This window comes from Eumetopias jubatus, unplaced genomic scaffold, assembly GCF_037043125.1.
Source record: "Eumetopias jubatus isolate StellerSeaLion01/CBP00866 unplaced genomic scaffold, mEumJub1_p1.0 scaffold_14, whole genome shotgun sequence".
NCBI lineage: Eukaryota > Metazoa > Chordata > Mammalia > Carnivora > Otariidae > Eumetopias > Eumetopias jubatus.
Window position 1 is genome coordinate 38,277,787 of NW_028274820.1, and position 17,624 is coordinate 38,295,410.

Genomic DNA, 17,624 nt, shown 5'->3' on the forward strand with positions numbered 1-17,624 from the left:
CCATAACATGACTTCCAGTGTTGCACTAACCTTTTCAGGACTGCACATTTCTATTTAATGCATAGTAGTAATAATTTATTTACTGAGAATCCAATGTGCTCAGTCCTTTCGGGACTCATAGAACATAGGGAAAAGCCAGCTGGGTCCACAAGAAGGCAAATATTGCATTTTCAGAGACAGAAGCAACTTCTGATTCTGACCAAAGTGGAACAGTAGTGCAAATAATTCAAAACATCATGTAATCCAAAATAATTTATAATTGGCTTAGGAAGGCACTGTTTTTTTTTTCTATCTGAATACCTTCCTGACTGGAATTATTTGATTTAATTTTATATTAGTTTGCATTTGCTAAGCAAATACTTGCTAGGTGCACATGAACTCAAACATATAGGTGAAATAAGAAATTCAGTCAATACTCTGCATTCACTTTTGAAGACTACTCTTATTTCAAAGCCTTATACCTTCTGGGTCAAGAATCCCAGTGTAGATGGTTAGGTGTCTGCCACTTGTAGAGGAAAGGATAGGGAGAAGATAAAGATGATAGCCCTGTGCAAATATGTGGCTCTTTGTCATTCAGAGCAGTTTGGCTTCATATTTTATAGACAGTCAATTCTCATTATTCACAGTAGTTATGTTCTACAAAGTTACTGCAAAAACTGAATTAGCAAATACTGAGCCATTGCTCCAAGGGGAAATACAGGGTTAGGTTCCTATAAGCCTCTGGTCAAAATATTTTCATCCACCAATCAATATATAACTTTTATTTGTTTCTGTTTAAAGATAACTTATTTAATATATATTGTTGATTTACTAACATTGAACTCATGGCTAATGACACTATAACTTCTGCCTGAGGGAAACTTATCTAACATATCTATTTTTCCTGTAAGATACATCATAGCCTACTTGTGCTTAGGAATATGACAGCACTTAGGCATTGTGCTTGGGGGCTATTTTAAGCAATTAAATCACCAACAAAAAGCACAAAAATGTGAAAAGCATGGCATTAAATAGACCATGAAAAGGACATTTACACTATGAGAGATGAAATAAGAAGACAGAGTGTTGCCTTGTTCCTCAGCTGGGAATGTGTACATCAGGTGACTCAGTATTTTTGCTACTCTGTGCATGTCTGTGAATGACCATGAAAGCACTGAGAATATGGATTTTGGACTTACAAATAAATTTTAGCAAGTAGGCAAATTTGCAAATATGGAATCTTTGAATAATGAGGATCAATTGTATTTGGGTTCAGGGTAAGATATTTTCTGAGGATAAATGGCTCAAAAGTTCACAAAAATTCTGAAAATCACCAGCCTATTAGTTTTTCCTCCAATATATCATGGACATAATTGGATATATCTAGATGATCAAGATGATTATTAAAATTTTTATAAAATTGGTCACCACTTTGATCAGTGGTTCATAACTAGGGTTGTTTATCAGTATCACCTGGGGAACACTTACAAAATATACATAACCAGACCTCATCTCCCTTGCGTATTTTCAAAATATTTTAGGAGTTTCTAATGTAGGTTCCTAGTGAAGAATCACGTGCCTGAGATATTCAAGGTCATTCAGTTGCATTCAACAAACATTTATGGGGCACCTATTAGGAGCCAGGTTATTCATTAACTTGATATTCACTAACTCTGTGAATATCAAGATGAATAAGGTATAGTCATATAATCTCTGACTTGATTATAACTCTTCCTTCAAGGATGGAGTAAACCAGGTATTCAACAGAGAGGTCCTCTTCCCTAAGGTTAGTCCTTCCCATCATTCTGGGATGGTTTTCTGCTTAGCAGCATGAGGTAATAAGATATTAACTCTGAGATCAAATAAGCTAAATAGCTTTTTGACTATTCTTCCAGGAAGCAGTCATAATACTGTAATTTTGTTTAGAGTAATGATTTCCCAAATTGCAAGAAATAATCTATATTCAAATATAACTTGATCACTCCCAAGTCAAACAACAAATGTTCCAAGACAAAAATATGGAATTTGTGAATTATGCTCTATTTTATTTTCTTCACTAATATGGGCAACAAAGAAATAATTCTACTGTGAATGATATGTATCCTAAGAAGTAAAAGCAATACTATCCACTTTGGCTTCAGAAGACACCATTTAGTGTCTCCATTATCTGTTTGTGTTTCAATAAAACATAAAATTTGTTGAGCAATAATGTCACTATCAAGAGAAGAGATCCTACAGTTTTCTTGATTGGGAACACTCATTAGACAAATCTATGTTTTCCATCAAATGGTATGAAGAGCTTTTATAATAATTTGATTAAAAATGGAATTGGAATTATAGAGCAAAGATTTTCTTTAGTCTAACAAATTAAGTCAACCTCAAAATTCTACAGAATGTTGATGTTCAGTTGTGGATTTTATTCCAATTATATCTCCCAACTACACTTAAGAAAATTCTTCTTATCTGTATAGCATAGAAAATATTGTGTGTCAATGTGTTTAAGAACCATTCAATGGGGGGCACCTGGGTGGCTCAGTTGGTTAAGCATCTGACTCTCAGTATCAGCTCAGGTCATGATCTCAGGGTCGTGGGATCAAGCCCTGCATCAGGGTCCATGCTCAGCTCAGAGTCTCCTTAGGATTCTCTCTCTCGCTCCCTCTGCCCCTACCCCTTCTGATTCTCTCCCTTTCTCTCTCTCTCTTTCTCTTTCTCAAATAAATAAATAAATTTTTAAAAAAATTCAGTGGGGGAAAGAATGCCTCCATATGAAAACTGCTTTGGAATTTTTTGTTTTTTTTTAGAAAAGACCAACCTTAGAACATGTGGTCAATGTTTTGAGGTGTTCTTCTGTTGTACTGGGGACAAGAGAAGGATTTTGGGATGAGAAGTAGAAAGGAAATCAGCGCTAATCTATGGAAGCAATGCAGGCAACAGTAGATTACAGCCTATATCCTACCTTTAAGCCATTGAAGAATCTACAATGAACAATTCTTGGTACCATTTGCCCTACGGGTATGTTACCAGATCTGAAAGGGAGCTAGGGAATACCATCTTGCCTCCCAGAACTCACTCCACCATCTTCATAATTCTGAAATGCCACATAATTTCATTTCTTTAGCTTAAGACTTTTCCTTATTAAAATGCCATACCTCTGGAAAGGATTACACATTTAATCCTATCATTCATAGAAACCTTAGAGTGGAAGGATTGAAGAAATTAAAAAGGAATGGGGATGGAGAACCATAGGAAACACAGATGTGGAATGTGGCATAGCAAATACTTATTAATCTTGTACTGGATGCAGGCATTAGGCTGGAAGATTAAAGTGGTCAAACACCAACTGTACTCCCAAGAAACTTAGAGTCTTGAAGGCGCAGAGAAGTGTTGCCAAAGGTAAGCTTTCTATACTGGAAATTTTTGGCAAGGGCCAAGCCAGTGCATACTTCATTCACATAATACATTTTGTATGTGACCAAAAACTCTTCTCTTTTACAAAAAATACTTGCAATTTCTCCCTTTCATTGGTAAAATGGAATATCAGATGAATAGGTTCAGCTTCTATATTAATTCTGTCAAGTCAAAGCTGCCAGGTTTGTCATGTTTTAAAGTAGAAAGTTTAAAGTTTGCTCTAGGTTCACAGTGATTTACAGTGATTAAGCATGATTATTTATGTTTCCCTAAAGCTTCTAAAAATGTTTTCTCATCAGTTCATTTTAGCACAGAAGGAAGGGTACAAAGTCATATTTACTTGAGCCAGGGAAGAAGAATCGATAAGTCAATCTCTAGATATTTTGCTAGAAGGAAAAGACATTTTTAAAAACCCTGAATAAGAAAGATTTGTGGTCTATATTGGTTAAATTTACCAGGTTAATTTATTACATTTTACTTAATGGACATTTAGATTACATATTGAGTGAACATGCAATTGCTGTTAAATATGTGTCTGCCTGATCATCTTTTTGTCTCTGCTGTTTCTCCTATCTTGATCCTCAGGATTTAAACCCAATAATATTTATACAATAGGTGAGCAGTAGATGCCAACTAAATCTAAATGAACATGGCTTTGGGTAGTGCTTATAATGTTGTTCACTGAAAACGTTTTGATACCTAATTTGATTATTTCTCAAGTATCCAAACAAGAGCTGCTTAATCAAGATCAAACAAATAAATTCCAGGGTCCTTTTTTCCTAACAGACCTATGGTTCTCACAAATGTCTAAAGGGGCCAGGCTATTGACATCAATAAAAAACTTACAGTGCTGGGCAGGATCCCTGGCAGGGGTGCCCTCCTGAGTCTCTGCCATGTTCTTCTAAGCTTTGGCACCTTTAGAAGTCAACAATTCCCTGTCATTTATGCCCTGTAGCCCTGTTAAAGCAGTTCGTTCTCTTTGCACAGCGGTCTTCAAGCTGGGCATACAAATTCTTCTTTCTGAAAACACTTCCAATCTTCGTGATTTGCAGTTTATCTTTTTTTTTTTTTTTTGAGAAAGAGAGAGCACAAGAGGGGGTGGGGTCAGAGGGAGAAGCAGACTCCCTGCCGAGCAGTGAGCCCGATGCGAGACTTGATCTCAGGACTCTGCGATAATGACCTGAGCCGAAGGCAGTCGCTTAGCCAACTGAGCCACCCAGGCGCCCTGCAGTTTATCTTAAAACATTCCCAGTCTTGAGATAATAGTTAAATAACATATTTAAAACTATAGTCACCTATAAATCTGGTAGTTTAATTTTGATAATATACCTGCTTTTTACTCTGTCACAATGGTTCACATTTTTCAATTATTTACACTGCATGCAAATCATCCAGAACTTTTCAAGGCCTTTGAGCTTATTACATGTAAAATCCATAATCACTTTTTTTTCTCATAAAGGAGAGATGCAAGACTTATTTATCAGCTGAATTCAATTGCATGTGACAGGAAGATGGATGCTCTCTATTGAAGTACTATTTATGTATGCAGTGGAAACATTTTTCTACAATGGCCATCTTTATATGAGACCTATTTAAAAGTATGTCTTTTGCTGCTTCCCTTATTATTTCAATTGAAAGAAAACAAGCTTTCGTCTGAGTCAAATATACTCAGTATCTCTTCTCCCCACCCCATCATTCCAAATATATTGCACTTCTTTAGAAAACAGAAAATCCAGAGAAAACATGCTCTCCAATGATTGAAAAAAGTCCTACTTTATGGGCCCTTCATCTGTCTGCCCCCAATCTGTGAGAAGGAATTTTGATTTCAGGATCATTTTAAAGTATTATTATTGGAAAAGGGTTTCCATGATTAGCTTTTGGTTTTACGTGAAAAAGTTTACAAGTGTTCCCATTCTCTGTAATATGATGGGAAGTGTGTGTTTGTTTCTCATTCATTAGAAACACTATTGAACCCAGTTATAAGACCAAAACAAAATGGGAGATACTCGATCTGATGAGCTAAGGGATGCTCAGAAGAGTTTTATTTCCCTTACTTAATTATTTGAGGTTGTGAATTGTCTTGAGACGTGTTATAGGAGAATGAGGTATCTGAGTATTTTGGCATATCATAAAAGGAAGGTAAAGTATTTTACATTTTTAGATCCAAGGACTCACTTTTTTCATCTTTTCTATTGCTTTTCTTTTCTAAAACAATATCAGTTTTACAAAGTTTCCAAAACAATATCAGTTTTACAAAGTTTCCAAAAAGACTTAGCAAAAAATTAGTGATGTTCTTTATCACTGCCATTTTTTTCCCTTTTGTAAGTGGTCCCTTATCATTCTGGAAGCTATTTGAAAGCAAGGAACTCAGCATTCCCAGCAGAGAAAGTTGCCCAGAAAAATAACCCAAAGTATCCTCAAACTTTTGTGTACATAAGTATTTCTGTATAGGAATGTATATTGCACTTGACAGATGATTTAAGGGATTTTGGAGGATAATTTTGATTATTTGAGAATGTTATTTTTATAGGCAAATGTTAATGCCCAATACCCCTAGTGCACAAATCCACAATTCTGCTTCTCTCTTTAGGCCTTCATTTTAAGGAGAATAATTTGTAAATTTATAAGCAAAACTTTATATTATTTTTTTAAGATTTTTTATTTATTTGAGAGAGAGAGAGAGAGCACAAGAGGGGGGAGGGTCAGAGGGAGAAGCAGACTCCCTGCTGAGCAGAGAGCCCAAAGTGGGGCTTGATCCCAGGACCCTGAGATCATGACCTGAGCTGAAGGCAGCTGCTTAACCAACTGAGCCACCCAAGCACCCCAGAACTTTATATTCTTTAAATCAATTTCTTTATTAGGTTACTGATTATTTCATGCTGTTAGGAATGTCATCTGTTTCCCCAACATATCAACCCCTGAGCTGCATTCCAAATGTGCAGAGTTTAGAAGGAGAAATGAGAATGTTTCTCTGGAACGTGATATATTTATTTCAAAGGTAACTTACATCTGGCCTGGTGCCTCATGCCCTCAAATTTCAGGTTTCAGTGAAGATTTTCACCTTCTTGTTTTCATCCTAGGTTTTTCCTGCCTATCATATGTCTGCTTTTCAGATTAGCATTTACCTTGCTGTAGTCACAGGAATATAAATTTTCTTTTCTGGGGTGTTTTTATTTCTAAATGATATTTCTAAATCCTCAAGGTCTCTTTATCTTCCTTTGAGGGAGATTTTTGATTACCTTTTTCCAGGAGATTTTTGATTACTTTTCTCTTTAGAACTTTTTGGGGAGCTGCGATAGTGCTACTCCAGGGAAGTATTTTGTGTCATTTACGGGTGTCTCAGGATGTTGTGTGAATCAGAAAATACTGGAAAGGGCTTCTTCTGGTTTCTTTAGGGAAACATGCCATACTGGGCCCAGGTACAATGGAAGAGGTATTTTATACTTTCAGAGTCAATGTGGGGTTTCCTTTGGAAAAAGCAGTCAGGCTTGTAGGGGCAATGCAGTCTCTTGTGAATGACTGCTTGCATTAGAACTTTGTCCACATCCTAGTCACTTCCACACAGACCGCCAGGATTGGTTACAGGTGAAAACTGGTATGCAACCATCCAGAAGAACTAGGAGATGGGGAGGAGTAGTGAGTAAAAATGTAGAGAAGAAAATCCTTGCGGGAGAGAGGTAGGTTAATCACAACTAAAAGCCAAAATGAAAAGGATTCTGATCTTCTTGTCGATTTTGTTGGAGTCTGATAAGTTTCTGGAAATCACGTTTTTGTTCTTCTGTGAATGTTCCAGGAAAAGCTGTCCGACATATGTATGTATGTCAACAAGGCACCAGCTGGCACGATGACTCTGGCTTGTTCTGCCTCCTGTATCCATGTGATGTGCACATCATTCTGTCTTGTGTGGGCACAAACTTTTGGGAACTGGAGGCTGCATCTCCATGATCTTCCCTGAATTATTTGGAACTGGAGTAAACAACACCGTGAATTTGTGGGCAAACATTTTGTTTGTCTATCAGGGAGGATGGATTAAATGAGACTGACATCCAATTAGGTTGGTAATTTCCCCAGCTCTCTTCTATTGAAGTGAGAGGGTTATTTTGATACATGGAGAACTAAAAAGGAATATTGCTTAACTTTTCCTCTCCATCCCTTCATACATCTTACAAGGTTGAAAATGCCCTTTAATCTACTCTTTTTTAAAAAAGATTTATTTATTTATTTTAGAAGGGAGATGGCAGAGAGACAGAGAGACAGAGAGAGAATCTCAAGCAGACTCTGTGCTGAGCGTGGAGCCCTATGTGGGGTTTGATCCACACCCTGAGATCATGACCGGAGCCAAAATCGAGAGTTGGATGCTCAACCAACTCATACCACCAAGGCGCCCCTAATCTATTTTTTGATATTAAATTCTAAAAGGGGTGGCTATGGCTTACTTACAGGAGTCTGAGTTCCTGAAAGCATTTTAAAATGCATCGCTCCAAATATGTCCAGTTCAAGTGTAAATAACAAAGGCGTCTACAGTAATTATCTTCCTATGGGGGTGATTTTCTCAAATTTTAGGATGCATCAAAATCACTGGCAGAGGCTCTTAAAACACAGGTTCTTGGGCCCCAGTAGTAGAGATCATGATTCAGAAGGTCTAACGTGGGACCTGAGATTCTGCATTTCTAGGGAGCACCTGGGGATCCTGATGCTGTTGGTCCATGGGCCACTCTGAATGGGTTTAGGGTATAGAAGGAATTTCCTCAGTACCTGATTCCTGTTTTGGTTACTCGCTGGTCTTCCAGTGCTGATAATCCTAATTATCTATGTTCCAGTAGGCTCACAAGGCAGTGGGGAAAGTCCTGACTTTGATGCACATGTATACTAAAACCTCATGAGAAGGAATTACAATACTTTTTGTCAAGATGCCAGTGCAGCTGATAAACGAAGAAGCAAAAGGCACTCATAGCAACTCGAAAACTGTCAACTTGTACAGTCTTTAAAGCTAGCTGAATGAAGGAGAAAAATCCCCCAGTCAGAAAGTCAGCATTAAATAACTTTGTAAGGAAGTACTGCAGTCTTTCTCCAGAGGAATTTAAGGATGTAACATTTTCAATTAAATGTGAGTCTGTCATGCAATCCTGAGCTGATTTCTGATAAAGCCTCAGAGAAAATGAGCTTGAGTCTGTGGAAGGGTAGTTGGGATTTGGTGTGTTTAGGGGGAAGAAAAGCACTGGAGATAAAAGTCCCATCTAAGATAAGAATGTTGGAAGATGACCTACAAATTGGCAAAGGAAGCACTCTGGAAGTGTTCTGAAAACAAAGCCACAGTAAATAGAAATGCAGGATACACACATGATGGAAAAAAAGCCTGTTAGGAATGCAACACAGGAATACAAATTAACAGCTTGCTATGCTCAAGGGTCTTTCTCTGTATGGCATAATGAGGATATTATGTCACTCTTCACTAGAGGTTCTCAAGCCATGATTGACTTAGTTTTATTTTCTCAGACCACTGCCCTTTTGGTGATTTCCTATTTACTAACCTCTGAGTATTCTCTGCATTCTGTTTTTACACTTAGTTTAAGCAGTTTTTTTTTTTGTTTTTTTTTACAATTGCTCTGAAGTTTCCAAATCTATGCTGTTTAACGCAGAAATGAAACCAGGTGCCACCATGAGAAAATGGCAAGTGCTTAAGGCCTAACGACAATGGGTAACAACTATAATATAAATAATAATAGCTAACATTTGAGAGTTGTTATGTGCCAGTGTTTTGAAGATTTTTAAGTGTATCAGTTCATTTAACCCTCACAAACGACTCTATGAGGAAGGTGCTATTATCATCTGCACTTTACACATTAGAAAACTGTGGTTAAGTACATTGCTTAACATTGCAGAATGATCTGTAAGTAAGTAAGTTTAAGAGCTAAGGATTTGAGAGCCTGTAAGATCAGTAGGATCAATGCTATGGTATTTGGAGCAATCCAGCTAAGCACAGCAAATATCAGACTGACTTGCTCCATGGCTTTCTAGCAATAAACCAACAGAATGTACCACCAAGGGAGAGTAAAAAATTCCTTCTATCTCAAGTAGAAGCTTTTTGAGAATGAAAACAAATCTATAAGAAATTCATGATAGCCTAGCTGCAAATGCTGACATGAAGCCTCACTACATAAACCATCTCACAAGGTACCATTTGTAAGACTGATTTCCTGTGCAGAGGAACCACCCAGATTGGCCAGATGAGAGAAACTATAGGTTGGGTTGATGTTTTATATTCTTCAAATCCATATGGGAAAGTGGCCAATTATAAATAACACATTAAAGGAAATAAAGAAATCCTCCATACTTTTCTGCACCATATGATCTTGGTTAAAATACCATTTATTGGTTTTGACGAATAAGTAAAGTGAAATGGCATAAATGACCAGAGTAGTATATTTCCTTACCATCATTCTCTCTGCATTGTCCCTCAAATCCATCATACTTTTTCATCCTCAGTCTAATTTCTTCCATAAGCTACTAAAGTGGATAATTCCAATATATTTTTACCTGCATTGATCTCTCTCATCTCAAAAACTCTGCTGTCCCTGTCACATCTCTCACACTGAGATGCCCTCCCTTGCACCAGCCTCCTCTGAGTATGAGATGAAACCCAGTTTCCAACCCTGGGTTTCATCTATCTCTGGTGTCTCAGTTCTGGGCATCCATTCCAAACTGATCTTCCTGTGACTAGGATGAAGTTCTGACAAGTCTGGTGGCTCAACTGTCCCGAACAAATTAGAATTAGAAGAAATTCACTTTGTTTTTCACAACTTGGGACTCATTTGACTTTACTTATATAAGAGGCTACAGAAAATGTGACTGGATTATTTTGGCTTTTGAAGTGCAAAGTGGCCAGGTTCCCAGTAAAAACTAATCTCCCTGTATTGTCCCTTTTAGACCCAGAGAAAAAGTGCAGAGAGAAATTTCTTTCTAGAAAAAGACAAATATGCTGCCAGCTTCCTTTAGATTCAGTAAGAACAATACTTTTAATTCTGCCTCCTGACTCTCTACATGAAGATCATCAAATAAGCAGATAGAACAAGAAAATGAAATTTTAGATATTATGGAAATGAAATGCTCAAATGACACAAATGACAATGGGCAATTTTCACATCACTCAATAAACTGAGGCTCTATTCGGCCTTATTTATGCCATGAGTTATTTTGAGTTTAACTTTTTAAAAGAGAATAGCAAGGAATGAAATCCTCACCCTTGGTTTTACAGGAGAAAATCTGCCTATCTAAAAAACTTCCAAGGGAACTAGCTACTTTGATGGGAAAGGGACCACAAACCCATGGGGATTCCCTACTGAGGAGTGAGAACATTGTTTTCTTTTGCCCCCAACTAAATAAACTCTTATAGAAGCAGTGCAACAGCATTTGGGATGATGCAGCCTCCTTTTACAAGAAATAACTTTCTTTTTAATATATTCCCTTGGGCACTGGGAAGGAAAATCTTTTGCCTCTTAACTGCTGACTCAGTGACCTGAGAATTGGGTCAAAATGAAAAAATAATCCACAACTCTGCCTTTAGTTTGCTTAAGAGAAAAAGTGTCTTAAAAATATATATATTTTTAAAGGAGACACATACCTGAAATCACAGGTAAATGGAATGCTGATAAATATGCTTTAATTTATGGCTGCTGTTATATATTTTTTGTTAGTTGTAATTTCAATCGATATTTGTAATTGACAATGTCCAATGACTTCCCTTTTTCAAAAATTTCTTGTGTTTTTTTTTAAATTTTTTTTTGGCCTTTTCTTGGGTTTTTCTTTATTATCTCCACTTGTCTTGGCTATGGAGAACCTTAATCTAAGTTTTCTGGAATGTCACTTTTTCAAGAAAAATGCAATATTTCAAATAATTCATTTAAAGTTAAGTTTTAAATATATAATTTTGCATGTGACTTAGTAATATATTGATGACCTGATTCTCAGTGTTGAGATGTTATTTTGGTTAAAATACCATTTTAACCAAATGGTATTTAACCACATCTTTAATACCATCTCTAAAGAGACAGAGGTGGAGAACTTTACTCTTAGGAAAGATGGGGCTTTCCTACTTAAACTTTTCCTACTTCTTGTTTATCCCCTATAAATATTCCCTATAAATTTAAATATATTACAACAGGGAAAATTTCTCCTTTCTTGATGCCTGAATTTATAGTTTCAACTGCAGTTCACTTTCAGAGTCTTCTGGATGGGAAACGATACTTAATAAATTGGGCTTCTATGAATGCATTTATAACAGAGTATGTATTTTCAAGGTGAGCTACAACACAGATTTCAAGACCTGTGTCTCTTTTGGAAATAAGCAGTTTCAAGGATGAATAACATATAAGACATGTCCTACTTGAGGGTTCTTCCTTGCCCTTTCTTGAACTAACTTTGCTTAGACCGAGCAAGCCCTGTGTTGTTTGCATACAGAGAGTTAGAGAAGAGATTTAGCAAGATCTCACTGGAAAACAATAACTGTTGCAAATAGAAAACATACTCAACACAAATGACCTAGTTTTGGGGGGCCAAGTGCATTATGCTTCACAACTTACAAACATGATTTAATTTTTGTCATTGTAGCCATTTCTTTTTAGCCGACACTATTTATATGTATTTGGTAAAAGGTGCAAATTTCCAAATTTTGTCTTATGGAATAAAAAGACTTTTGGAAATGTGAAAGAGGGCACAGGGTGTTCACACATTATGACTGTTCCCTGTTTCCCACTGTCAGTGGCTTATTATCCGTGGTGTATTCTCATTTGGTCAGCCCTCAGAGGAATGAGGCTTCTCTTTCAGGCACACAGTCTTTTTGCTCCTTTGTTTTCCATTAAAAAAAAAATCTTACAAACACTTGGAAATAGGTAAACAAAGGGCTGAACCCCCCATATATGGTTGCCAGACATAGGAAACTGTTTCCACATGAGGTGTGGTCCATTTCTAGGGATTGTCATAAATAGCTATGTTCCCCAAATTCTATGAATTCAGTTCAGCTTAAAGACTAAAATTTGAGTTTGGGGCACTCAATAAACACTTGATTGATTGGATTAAATTCTACCTTTCAAGATTTTACAATTTTTCCCTAGGAAATGTGTTCTTGGATAGCTAAAAGGAACAAGTCTGTTAGGTTAACAATATATTGATTGGCAGAACCAGGTGCTAGTCATGCCATAAAGATAAGCTTCTTTCCTGATTTTCAAACTTAGGTCACTTGGAGAATGCCTAATGTGTGCAACAGAGCCACCCTCACTCCTCCATAAGAAAGCTTCCTGTTAATTTCTCTGGCTCCTCTATGCTCACACTTACATTCTCCCAGGAGATCAGCTGCATAGTAGTTGAACTCGGTCCCTAGACATCTGCTTAGAGGCTTTAATATAGGTTTCCAGGCAATAGAGAAGCTGCAAGGCAGAGCCGGTTTGACCTGGTGGGGGCTAGGAGGCAGTCTGTTCATGGTGACTGGCAAAGTATATAGGCACGTCTGCCCCTAAAGTATCCTATGAAAGTGAAAACATCCAGTGATGATAACTCATGAGACTGTTAAGAGCAATGAGTCGACTAATGGATGAGTTAGGGAAGCCAAGTGCAGAGACCAAGGGCGTTAGTTATAGGGCAAGAGTTAGCAGCAACCCTGTGAGCAATCACTTGCAATATTGTGCCCTTGGGGATTTTTAAAAGCTTTATGCTTCTTTTGGGACTCCAGGACAAGCTCTTGGAAATAAGCAGGGCAGTTTTTATTTTTCTTGTTGATGGATAAGTTTAAATGGCTTCTGTAATTCAATAGCGAATCCAGAAAAATCCTGAATTTAGACTATTAGGGAAGATAGTAGGTTTAGTATGGTCTTACAATGGATGAGAAGCTGCCTTCACCCTACAAGCCTCTAGAGAGTGGGCTGGTGGAATGACAAGTGGGTATGAGACCCCCACAAGAGTGATGGGAGAGCGCCTACTCAAGAATTTACAATACTTTATAATGTGACCGAGCACTGCATTGATTCTTTAATGACGAAAGTGCCATTTCCTGGCCTCCTCCATACAGATAGTAACTTTTTAAGGATTTCCACACTTAATGGAATATGGGAAACCAAAAATTTGAGTCTTTTCTGCTGAGAAATGCTTAGTTAATTGCTTCTACAACTTAATAGGAGTCAGCTTCTCTAATGTATGTATCCAACTATGGACAATTACCACTTTGGAATGGTTCAGCCCATTTCTTTCTTTATTTTTTTTACTTTTTTTAAAATTTAAATTCAACTAACATGTATTATTGGTTTCAGAGGTAGAGGTCAGTGATTCATCAGTCTTATATAATACCCAGTATTAATTACATCACGTGCCCTCCTTAATGTACCTCACCCAGTTACCCAATCCCCCCACCCAGCCCCCCTCCAGCAACCCTCAGTTTGTTTCCTATGATTAAGAGTCTCTTATGGTTTGTCTCCCTCTCTGATTTCATCTTGTTTTATTTTTTCCTCTCTTCCCCTATGATCCTCTGTTTTGTTTCTTAAATTCCACATATGAGTGAGATCATATGATAATTGTCTTTCTCTGATTGACTTATTTCCCTTAGCATAATACCCTCTAGTTCCATCCACATTGTTACAAATGGCAAGATTTCTTTTCTTTTTTTTTTTTTGATGAGCCCATTTCTTTAAGAACACATCTTCCTAAGGAAACAAAGCAAGGGCACAAGTGGTATATAGAAGAGAAGGTGGGCTTCTGAGTGAGACCTGTCTGGGTTTGAATCCCACTCCTAAATAACCACAGTACAGAGGACCTGTCCCTTCACTGAGCCTCAGTTTTCTCAGTTAATAATGGGAATAATATCCATTCTTTGCTGGGGTCTTGGGAAGACTAGATGAAATGAAATTATTTTTATTAAAAATCAGTTGATATTAAAAAAATAAACTCATCAAGATAAACCCATTGGATCACATTCTGCAGCTAAGATAAGACTGTCTCAGATAATAGATGCCATGGTTTTAAAAGATGACCCATAATATCCTTCTGGATATATTCACACTGCAAAAATTATTAACACTGTGGATTCATTAGAAGCCAAATTAAGCTGCTTTCCCATGCCATGCCACTGTCACGCAGGATGCATGCTCTGGGCAGATTTCACGCATTTTTGTCTTTGGGTTGGCAGAGCTGTCAAAGGCCAGTTTTGAAAGATGAGGCTATCTACAGATGCTTGCATAACATAGTTAAGCAGAGAAACAAAAATGAAAATATCCCTTGGTCATTCATTGTGTGCTAGATAGCTTCTGTTTGTGCTTTCAAATGCACTCTCCACCCTGCTCCCACCGCCCTGGGCCCAGAGAAACCCATCTGTACATCTCCATCAGGGTTTCCTTGCCCTCTGGTTTATGGCTAAGCTAAGTCAATGGGGATCATCAGTAGAGACTGGGAGATGAGAGTGAGTGAGCTCGGGGTATTTAAATCTTTTTCAACTCAAGACAGTATTTATATGGCTTACCAGAGTAAATGCATAGCTAGCTACTCATAGCTCAATTGACTGGCACAAGCCCAGCCCCGTACCAGGATGCTAAGCGGATTCCTATATAGGCTTACCGGTAACCCATTAGTGACACACGGAGGTATTGCCTTAGTACACCCCGTACTGCCTATGTTCACAAGATGTGCTCAGTAAATTTCCCATAGATGTGAATACATTTTTGAGTAGTAGTAAAAAGTCATGATTTGTTGTATAATTCTTATTTGGTTATGACTGAATTATTCACAACCCGTTACTACTGCATATAGCAGTTACTTCTGATAACTGTATAGAAATGACACACCATGCTTTATGCAAAATTCCACTGTAAAAGTAAATCCGATCGCACATGTAAACAGTTGTTTAAGTCAGACAACAGCAGCACGTTCACTACTTATGGGGACTATGTCTTTAAGAATAAATCACAAGCAAGTCATGCAATCCTTACTGGATCCCTTCTCACAAGCTCTCCATTGGGTACGACTTCAACTAGGTGGATGATGATAATCATAGAATTCAGAATGTAAGTCAGAAACATGTTCTTGTGCAGAGTCACCCTCTGGCAGCCAAGGCTCCTGGAAGAAAATGTAATAGAAAGCATTAACCAGTGCCAAAATATGGAAGGATCTGGAAAAAAATATTTTGGTAATATTTGTAATATTTCCTTTAGCAATCAGTGAGAGACCTATAGGAATAAGTGAGGCTGGTCCCATCTTTAAGACTCATTACCACTTTTCTGCCTGATTTTTACAAACAGTTTTCCAGTCATGGTAGCTCATAGTTTTCAGTCCTCAGGGTGACTTCATACAATAACTGAAAGAGTGAGTGATAAAAATCACTTTTAATTATAACAAATGTCGTGAAATTAATTAAGAGAAGGACTCTTACAAGAGAAACCATTAGGGTTTGGAGTGTGCTTCAGATGAAAAGTCGAATATTCATTGATGTAACCAGGCAGAAATCATGTGGCGAATGGGATAACAGAGCATGAAGTCAGAACCAAGGCTGCCCTTGACAAAGTACTGAATTTGTGTCCCTGACCCATCCCAGACTTCATTAAGTCTCCGTCATTCTTCTTTTTTGCCATTTCTTCTAACATCTTCTTATTTCTCATATTCCAACTAGAATCAACTCTGTGATTCTCCCTTTCCACATCCTCCTGATGGTGGAGCTGAGACACAGTCAGAGAATTCTAAATAGGCTCAAATTTGATCTCATTATGAGGCATATTGTGGTTTGCATCTGATGAAACCCATCCAAGTGCTGCCGCTTGTTGGCATAGCCATTTCCCACCTTTTGGATACTAAACAATTTGTTGGATTTTTCATTCCTTGCTCCTCCACTTCATAAGCTTGTACATATGTATTTGTGTGAATGAGCACATAAATAAACATTAGTTTGAATATCCTATTTCACTTTTTGATGCAAATGGAGAGAGTCCTGCAGGATGGCTACAACAAAATTGGAATGATTATCCTTGATGAACAAAAATCTTGCATTTACCATAATTGATCCAGTCAAAAAATGTTTAGCATAATGTGAAAATTTAAAACATTCAGCTAATGATGCCAATGATTGATCACAGTAACTATTCCTAAAAAATCTTCATGGAAGAAAGTTAGGATTCCAGGAATTTTGAAAAGGGAATTCTGGGGAAAGATGAAATATGAGAATGGTCCGGGTTTACTTACAATGCTTTCCTAAATTTCAGATCAAAAGAAAATGCAATTATCTGTAGTAAAATGAAGATTTAAGTAATGAGGGCATCTGTTAGGGCATATTTTGATTATTGTAGCTACATCTTTCAACTTTCAGGAAGCAAAACCATTAATAAATTGTTAATACAGAATATTTTAAAATTTGCAACTTGTTGAGTAGGGATAGGATGCAGAACTTTATATCCAGGAAGGGTTTAGAGAAGAACTTACACACACACACACACACACACACACACACACACACACACACACATCCATGTAGTACTTTCTTTGGCAGCAGAAAGCTCTGTTAAATAAACCAAACCTAATCGGTTTTATAATAGTACTATAAAAGTAGGTTGCAAACTTAAGGCTTTAAAAAGAAAAAAATTATTTATGTGAAACATCATACCCATTTATATTGCATAAACTCTTCAATATTGCAACTGCTACATTAAAACTGTGACCTGCCATTTTCCATAGAGTCAATACGGCGTTTTATAGTTCTTCTTACTGGGGGGCAAATATCTGTGGTCTCGTTATTGGATTCAGCCTGGCTTAAACCAACAACAGTTGAAATTATCCAGAACTAAAGAGTATGGAGGGGGGCACCTGGGTGGCTCAGTCGTTAAGCGTCTGCCTTTGGCTCAGGTCATGATCCCAGGGTCCTGGGATTGAGCCCCGCATCGGGCTCCCTGCTCGGCGGGAAGCCTGCTTCTCCTTCTCCCACTCCCCCTGCTTGTGTTCTCTCTCTCTCTGTGTCTCTGTCAAATAAATAAATAAATAAATAACTTAAAAAAAAAAAAAGAGTATGGATGAATGCATCAAACTGCAGCTATTCTCGTGCCTGGTTTTCTTTTAACTAGGTCCAGTTCAATAATCTGCCGGTGTATGACATCAGTTTAAAGGACTGGTTAATGCTCAATTTAGTGTGTAAATCAAAAATATACTTCCTCTGCTGCTAGCTTATTACTCCCTGGCCCTTTTATCCATGCTTTATTATTTTTTGTTCTTAACACCAC

At 37.4% G+C, this 17,624-nt stretch overlaps 1 protein-coding gene across 2 annotated transcripts in view; it reads right to left on the reverse strand.

Moving 5' to 3' along the window:
• The window catches only part of CALCR (calcitonin receptor), a 62,312-nt gene that overhangs the window by 20,807 nt on the left and 23,881 nt on the right, over positions 1–17,624 (reverse strand). The window contains exons 7-8 of one of the 2 annotated variants that reach the window (XM_028120425.1): positions 16,597–16,637; positions 15,354–15,480 (exon numbers count right to left, since the gene is read on the reverse strand). In XM_028120425.1, coding sequence (XP_027976226.1) covers positions 15,354–15,480; positions 16,597–16,637 — 168 coding nt within the window. The remainder of the gene's footprint in view (positions 1–15,353; positions 15,481–16,596; positions 16,638–17,624) is intronic. The other variant, XM_028120435.2, reaches the window with a different exon arrangement.